Source organism: Carlito syrichta, unplaced genomic scaffold (genome assembly GCF_000164805.1).
Source record: "Carlito syrichta isolate Samal-C Ts95f unplaced genomic scaffold, Tarsius_syrichta-2.0.1 Scaffold142937, whole genome shotgun sequence".
NCBI classification, from domain to species: domain Eukaryota; kingdom Metazoa; phylum Chordata; class Mammalia; order Primates; family Tarsiidae; genus Carlito; species Carlito syrichta.
Genome location: NW_007087033.1, coordinates 118,208 through 126,957, shown reverse-complemented (window position 1 = coordinate 126,957; position 8,750 = coordinate 118,208). Strand labels below are relative to the sequence as shown.

At 46.7% G+C, this 8,750-nt stretch overlaps 1 protein-coding gene across 1 annotated transcript in view; it reads left to right on the top strand.

The window, feature by feature from the left end:
* The window catches only part of FANCA (Fanconi anemia complementation group A), a 71,184-nt gene that overhangs the window by 47,344 nt on the left and 15,090 nt on the right, over positions 1-8,750 (top strand). Inside the window, exons 28-30 of the mRNA XM_008050038.1 lie at positions 1,306-1,482; positions 3,213-3,286; positions 4,966-5,094. Of these exons, the coding sequence (XP_008048229.1) occupies positions 1,306-1,482; positions 3,213-3,286; positions 4,966-5,094 (380 nt within the window). The remainder of the gene's footprint in view (positions 1-1,305; positions 1,483-3,212; positions 3,287-4,965; positions 5,095-8,750) is intronic.

Below are 8,750 nucleotides of genomic sequence, written 5' to 3'. Positions count from 1 at the left end.
AAGAGACACAAAGCAGGTCGGGCTTGGTGGCTAAACCTGTAATCCCAGCACTTTGGGAGGTTGAGGCGAGTAGATGACCTGAGCTGGCGGCTTCAAGACCAGCCTGGGCAACTTGGCAAGACCTCGTCTCTACAATAAAAAAAAAAGTAGCATGGTAGTACGCGCTTGTAGTTCCAGCTACTTGGAAGACTGAGGCTTTAAGATCTCTGGAACCCAGCAGGTCGAGGCTGCGGTGGCCAGGAGCGACCACTGCACTCCAGTCTGGGTGACTGAGTGAGACTCCAACTCAAAAAAATTAAAAATTAAAAAATAATAGTAATAATACATAAAAAAAGAAGAAGATACAGATTCCTGGCCCTGCCCATATAAATGAAGTCAGAATCCAGGAGCAGCCCCTGGGATCCTGATTACAGCTATGCGTCTAGCCATTTACTTTGAGGAACTTTGTCCCAAGTGCCATGTTTTTAAAGAAAGCATTAAATGGAGATTAGAATAGACCCAGCACTCTCCCTACCAGCCTCCCTCACCGGAGGCCATGGTCCCTTAAGCAGCCAGGAGTTTGTGATCACCTGAGGCGAAAGTCTCATTTCTCTCATGGGCAAAGACGCACAAGCTGACATGTCACTGGTAAAGCATCTCACTTGTCTGATTGGCATACCTTTTTATTTATTTATTTATTTATTTAAATTAAAATTTGTTTTTCTTGTGTTGGAGTCTTACTCTGTCACCCAGATTAGAGTACAGTGGCACGCTTACGGCCACCGCAGCCTTGACTTGCTGGGCTCAGGCAATCCTTCTGCCTCAGTCTTCCAAGTAGCTGGAACTACAGGCAGGTACCACCATGCCCAGCTAGTGTTTCGATTTATTGTAGAGATGAGGTCTCACCAAATTGCCCAGGTTGGTCTCGAACCCGTGAGCTCAGGCACTCCTCTCACCCCGGCCTCCCAAAGTGCTGAGATTATAGGTGTGAACCACCACACCTGGCCCAGCATATCTTTCTAGTAGAAACACCCGCATGGTCTTACTGCACAGGACTGAACCAGTGCCACCCTCTGCAAGGCAATTTTGACAGCAATTCTGCTTAGACATTTAACCTAAGGAAACAGACAAATGGGCTGGAAGGTTTACGCACATGACTGTTCACCAAAATGTACACTTGCGGACACCAAGGCCATGCCCCTCAAGAGGGCTTAGAGGGAAGTCACTTGAACATGGGGTGTGTGTGTGAGTGACTGTCCATGGTTTCAGCCTCTCACAGTGAAACTTGCAGAGAGTAAGAAATTGCCATGTCAACGTCTGTTTCAGTTTCAGTTCCTTGCGTACAGATTGTTCTCAGAGGTCCGAGAACCAGCCTCTCAGGAGGATGGAGCCAGTCTTCCCTGGAGGCCCTTGTACCTTCCTTCTGCAGACTGGCAGAGAGCCGCCCTCTCTCTGTGGAGACAGACCGCCTTCCAAGAGCTGTTGAAGGAGAAAGCCTTTCTCGTAGGTGTCCCCTTCCTCTGCATCACACCTCGTCCTCACTCGAATTTGTGAGAACTGTCTCCCCAGAGGCAAGAGCAGCACTTACGTTGTTTGGTTGGAATCTTTTGGTTGCAGCTGTAAGAAATGATACAGAAAGGCCCTGCCACGCTTTCCATTTCTCCCAACAGTAACCGTTGTGCACGTGTCTGCTGGACTCTGTGATGCAGGCGTGCTTTTCTGAGCTGCCCATCCCCTGAGCGCAGTTGCTGGGTGCTGGCCTCTCCCCTGAGCACAGTCACTGGGTCTGGCTCTGTTTGGCGCTGCTCTCACCAGCCTACCCCTGACACTAATATATCTCTAGGATGTTTGCCTGGTTGTTTTGGTCTTTAGAAAAACAATCTCAAGATTGATTGTTTTTATTACGTATCTTCAATTTTTTTTTTTGAGTTGGAGTCTCACTCTGTTGCCCAGGGCGAAGTGCAGTGGCACGCTCATAACCACTGCAACCTTGACCTGCTGGGCTCAGTCTATCCACCTCTGCCTTCCAAGTAGCTGGAACTACAGGCATGCACCACCATGCCTGACTGATTTTTTTTTTTTAATTGTAGAGATGAGGTCTCGCCAAGTTGCCCAGGCTGGTCTCGAACCCATGGATTTAGGCAATCCTCTCACCTCTGCTTCCCAAAGTGCTGGGATGACAGGCATGAGCCACCACACTCAGCCTATATCAACTCTGGTGCTCTGTGTTTACGGAATGATGCAGCTGTGAACAGCTGTGCATTCACCAGCATCTCGAAGGAACCAGTCTTGCCTCCAGGGCACTCGCACCTTGCTTCCGTGGTTGTACCACGTATGCATGTGTCCCTGAGCAGGGTGTTGTCGCCTGGCTTTGGCCTTTACTCAAATGGGAGTGTGCTGCACAAATGTTTCTGTGACATACTTTTTTTCACGCATTGTGAGGTTTTGAGATTTGTCCACATTGATTCATGAAACTTCTAAGATTTTGCAAACAAGAAATGTGCTATTTGAAGCATGCTTACTACATCAAGATTTCTTCAGTTACTCTCTTTCCTGCTGCTATAGTGTAATAACCGAACAGGGAACAGGTATGTGGATGCCACAGGTTACTGTTGAAAACTGGGTGGTGTGCTAGAGAGTTTCTTGTAGAAGTTCCAATTTGAACAGTTTTATTTGGCCTCATATTCAGAGTTAATAAACACTATGAGTTTCAGCAGTAAATCAGTTCATACAAATGGTCTTTTTATACTTAGAAAAAAGTGTAAAAAAAAAAAAGTGTTATGGTGCTAATATATTTGTGCTAGCATGGTTTCATGCTACGGAAAGGGCGTAAGAATAGACGTCATTTTTTTCGTGACCCGCCTGGGCAGGCGAGACCTCATCTCTACAATAAAATCAAAAAATTAGCCGGGTGTGGTAGCGCGCGCCTGTAATTCCGGCGAGTCGGAAGAATCACCAGAGCCCAGCAGGTTGAGGCTGCGGTGGCCGGGAGCGGCCACTGCACTCCAGTCTGGGTGACAGAGTGAGACTCCAACTCAAAAAAAAAAAAAAGAAGTCATTCTTGCCAAATAAGGTTGGTTTTCTTCCTGTGGGGGTCTTTCTTTCAGCTGTAATTTCTTTATAACACAGGGACACAGATCTTTGTGAGATAAAATGACAAACTGTTGTATAAACCTGACATGGATTTGTGTGTTCTGTCCTCCACATGGAATTAAATTGCTCCTTTCTCTCAGCTAACTTACAGAGACTGGTTACTGCTGGAACTAGAAATTCAACCTGAAGTTGATGTTCTTTCAGATACAGAAAGGTAAGTGTTTAAAGGAGCTGCCTTTTAAAATGTTACCACTTTCCACACTGTCTTAAAGCCTGTATTTGTAGCCTCAATTTAATGTTTGGTTTGTGTAATCTTTTAGCACAATTTCTTTTTTTTTTTCTTTATAAAGATGCGGGGTACAATTCAGGGTCAGGTATACAAATTAGCACAATTTCAATTGTTCATTCCTTTGTTCAAGAAACACTTACTGAACTCTTCTTGTGTGCCAGACACTTCTAGAATGTTCTAGAAGCTGGGGGTACAGAGGGAAAGAGATAGGCCTGCCCATATGGCATCTTTGTACAGGTCAGGGCAGATAAGGTACCTACAGGGCACTCGCTTAGGCTCCACCCACCCCAGCTGGGCTCTTGTCAAGATGTTGTACACCTGTGTCTATGTGCTGGCAACCAGGAGGTAGACACAGAAGTGGACTGAAAGTAGGGATGAGCTCTGAAGACACCAAATAGGGCCATGTGCGAATGAGTGACCAGCTGGGAACAGAGAGACTGGTGTGGAGCCGGGGTGGGGTGAGGACTGGTGGGGCTGCCTTTGTGGTGGGGGTACCAGGAGCCAGCTGGATGAAGGATGGAGACCCATGCATCACAGGGCTGATGACTAAGACCATTGGAAGGTCAGGTATGCTGTGCTGGGCATGTGAGTGGGGAGCCTAGAGCACCCTTGGGTTTGTGAAGTTAGGGGTGGAGGTCAGTCAGGAAGAGAAGTGTGGTCACCACAGGTATGGAGAGAGCCTGGTTGGCCATGTGAGCTCCTGGGGCACCTACCACACCAGCTTTGGGAGAGGGTCTGCGTCAGCCACCCTACACCCCTGTCCTTCCCACTATCAGAGACCCTCCTGGCATGTGTGTGATGCTGTCTCCCCACCCTGGACCAGAGTGTCATATTTTGGGTAGAGCAAATAGACGTAACTGGAAAAGAATGCAGTGGGACAGTGAGAATTGCCAGCTGCCTCCTCCACATGGCACATTTCTCTTATGTTTTTTCTTCATGGCAGAGTCTGGGAAGAAAGGAATTCTGAGGGAATAACTGTGATATGAGGATCACAAGGGCCACTTTTAACCCCTTAGGTCCCTGTTGCCTGGAAGCTATTCAGATGTATTCCTGGGATTTCCCTTCTTAAGATCACAAGTGACACTTAAATACATTCTGAACAACTTCCAGACAGCATAGAGGTACATGCCTTAGTCATGTCCACAATTGTGGGGCCCATGAAGTGTTATCTTAAGTTGGACTCTTTCTGCATCATGGACCATGGTGTCTGTGGGTCTCTGTACTGCCCTTTTCAATGAGTATGTCCTCAAGACCCTTCTTGTCAGTGCTTACAGAACCCACCCCTTCCAGTGCTGCCCACACATGCAGTCTGTATGGACCTGGCTCCTCAGCCATGCCTGCTGGTGGGGTGGTGGTGAGACAGCCTCAGGTGACTCACCTGCTCTGTTCACCTCCGGGAAGACACCTGAGTGGGCTTCTATCACATGGAGAAGGTTCACAGAGGTCGCCCTGCCCTGCCGTCAGTGAGGCCTTATTTCCATTCCGGATCCCGGGCTGTTGGTCCTAACCTCCAGCCGTCATGAGCGCTTTATGTTCCTCACTGTGGACCTCCTCCCGGGTCAGGACACATTTTTCGGGATGGGTCTCAGTGTTCACTGTTGCAGACAGGACTTCCAGCAATGGGCGATCCACGAGCACTACCTCCCAGAGCCCTCTGCCTCCGGGGGCTGCAACGGAGACCTGGAGGCTGCATGCACAGTACTGGCCAACGCACTGATGGACTTCCACCAAAGGTCAGCAGTGCACATATTGGAGGGGCCCTGCTTTTAATCTTGGTGGCTCTGAGAATTCATTGTATTCCTCTCAGTCCAGTTGGTTACACAAAGCATGTCTGAGCATATCACAGCAAGTCTGAGTCTGCTAGAAATAAAATTGTTACCTTCCATGGTTGGATTTGTCCACAGCAACAACTTGTGTTTTGTCATCTGGTATTCAGGCTCAGCATCTATGGGGAGTGGAACCTATGGTCTAGCAAATAAACACTGAGCATCACCTCATCTCAGTGTCTAAGAAGTCTCAGTGCAGAGCAGTTCATTAGGCCTTGCCTGTGGACTGAGTGATGGGCTCCCGTGTGATCCAGGCTGTGCTGGGTGTTGTGTCTCCTCATCCTTGGCATTGCTGAGTAGTGACTCTGCAGGTCCTCATATCTCTCCAGGGAGTGGCTGTCAGAGTACAGGTAGGGCAACCCTCATCCGAAGTCCAAAAGCCTCCGACATTGGAAACTGAGCACTCATACAACACTCAGGAAATGCTCATGAGGGCACTTGGGTTTGGGATTTTCTGATTAGGCATGCTCGAGTAGCAAGCATAATACAAAAATTCCAAAATCCAAAAAAGCCCACAAAATCCAAGATGCTTCCCAAAATGAGAAGTCCCAAGCATTTTGAATAAGGGATATCCCACCTGCTTTGAGGCTGTGAGAGCCTTCACTTTCCAAGGCTTAGGTGATACATCATGTTTACTTGTAAGAGATGAATTCTATAATTATACTCTAAGAGAAACTGTCCAGGCAAATCTACACTGAGGACACAGCACATTGGAGTTTTTCCCACACCCCTTTGTTCTCCACAGGGTCTGGGAACGTGTTTGTCCAGTCAGCACAGCTCAAGTCAGTGTGAGACTCCATCTCCCATATGATAGTTTTGTTTCAGCACAACCCACAGGGTTAGAAGTTCTTCCTGCTGTGCTTAGGGGCTAGGAGCGGCACAGACCGGGTGAAGGGAAGTGGGAGCTCTGTCCCCAGGATTCTTGAGAGCAGCTCCAGAGGGTGGGCAAATGTACGTGCCCTTTCCCTCCATGTCCCTTCACCTGGCAACTGTGAATCCCCTTGCTGTATGGATTTGCATGTTCTGGACATTTAATGTAAATGGAATCATAAAAGACGTAGCCCTTTGTGTCTGGCTTCTCTCACTGAACAACATGCTTTTGAAGTTCATCCATGTTGTGGCAAGTATCAGTACATCATTTCTTCTTATGCCTGAATAAACTCATGGGCGATGTGCTGGCTAAAGCAACTCCATCTTGCATGCTGTTCTGCCCTATTGATGTCTGAGTAACCCCAGTTCCAAGAAGGCCTCTGGATTTCTACTGCATCTACTGTTACCCTGAATCCTGCCCTTAGGCAGACTCACGTAGCATTCTGGCCTTTCCCTGAGGGGCCATCTTCAATTGTCTGGCACTTTCTTTCCCTGTGGTGTATAAGCTGTGGGTCTGGGGGTGAAAGCACAGGAATTCACCATCTTGTCTTGAGGCCACCCAAGACTGTAGCTTCTGCTCAGAAGTCCCTGTTCTTGTTTCTTTCTGACAAATTGGATTTTTCTGCCTCTTCCTTCAGCCTCTCATCTCCCTTGGCCTTTAGGGATAGGTTTACACAGACCTGCTCGCTGCAGAACAGGAGGATATATCATATTTTGTTTATCCATTCATGTGTTGATGGACATTTAGGCTGTTTCCACCTTTTGGTTGTAACAAATAATGCTGTAAATATTTACTTACAGATTCCTGTGTGGGCCTGTGTTTTCATTTTTCTTGGGTATATGCATAGGAATTTCTGGGTCATATGGCAGCTCTTTTGGGGGAACTACTGGACTATTTTCCAAAACTGGCAGCACCATTTTATATTCCCACCAGCCGTGTCAGAGGCTTCTGATTTTGCTACATCCTTACCAACACTTGTCATCTGACTTTTGGTAATAGCTGTGCCATCCTAGTGGGCATGGGGTGCTACTTCATTGTGGTTTTGACTTGCATTTCCCTGATGGATAATGGTGTTGGGCATCTCTTCATGTGCTTATTGACCATTTGCATATCTTCATTGGAGAAATGTCTATTCACATCCTTTGCCCATTTTAAAATTGAGTTACAGTCATACACCACATAACATTTTTGTCAACAGCAGGTTACATATATGAGAGTGGTTCCATAAGGTCATAATACTATATTTTTACTGTACCTTTTCTATGTTTAGGTACACAAATACTTACCATTGTGTTACAGTTGCCTACAGTGTTAATAAGGCAACATGTACTGGTTTGTTGTGTAGGAGCAACGGGCTGTGCCATCCAACCTAAGTGTGTAGTAGGCCATGCCATCCGGGTTTGTATAAGTGCACCTACACCCAGTGATGTTTGCACAACAGCGAAATCGCCCCAGCAATGCATTTCTCAGAGCATATCCCCGTCATTAAGTGATTAACGTATAGTGAGTGCTTTCCTTACTGAGTTGTATGAGTTCGTTCGTTCTTTCCTTCCTTCCTTCCTTCCTTCCTTCCTTCCTTCCTTCCTTCCTTCCTTCCTTCCTTCCCTCCTTCCCTCCCTCCCTCCCTCCCTTTCTTTCTTTCTTTCTTCTTTTTGAGTTGGAGTCTCACTCTGTCGCCCAGACTGGAGTGCAGTGGCCACTCCCGGCCACCACAGCATCGGCCTGCTGGGCTCCGGCGATCCTTCCGCCTCAGCCTTCCAAGTAGCCGGAATTACAGGCATGCACTACCACGCCCGGCTAATAATTTTTTGATTTATTGTAGAGATGAGGTCTCGCCAAGTTGCCGAGGCGGGTCGCAAACCCACGGGCTCAGGCAATCCACTCACCTCAGCCTCCCAAAGGCACGGGATTACAGGCTGAGCCACCAAGCCCGGCTGAGTTCTTTATTTTAGATACAAGCTCTTAACAGACATATGATATGTAAATATTTTCTCCCACCCTGTGAATTCTTTTTACTTTTGGTAGTCTTTTGATGCATAAAAGTTTTAAATTTTGGTGGTCCAGTTTATGTTTTAAGTTTAGCTCATAGATTCTTTTATCCTTGTTGAGCTATTTTGTGTTGGGTGTGAGGTAAAGTCCAACTTCATTCTTCTGTGTGTGGCTGTCCAATTGTCCCAGTACCTTTGGTTGGAAAGTCTTTTCTTTCCTCACTGAATGGGCTTAGCACTCTTCTCAAAAATCAGCTGATCATTCATGTGCGGATTTATTTCTGGACTCAGTTCTGTTCCATTGGTCTATATGTCTATATGCCAGTACTATATCATTTTGATAGCTTTGTAGTAGGTTTTGAAATTGGAAAATGTGAGTTCTCCAACTTTGTTTTTCTTTTTCAAGATTGTTTTGGCTATTCTGGGTCCTGTGTGGTTCCATCTGAATTTTGGGAATAGCTTGTCAATTTCTACACAGCCAGCTAGGATCCTGATAGGGACTGCGTTTAATCTGTAGGTCATTTTGGGTACTATTGCCATCTTCCTTTCTCAGTTATTGCTAGTGTAAATACCACTGGTTTTTGTATATTGATTTGCAAAACTCATTTATTGGCTCTACTGATTTTTTCTAAGGATTCTTCAGGTTTTCTTTTTTTTTTTGAGTCGGAGTCTCACTCTGTCGCCCAGACTGGAGGGCAGTGGCC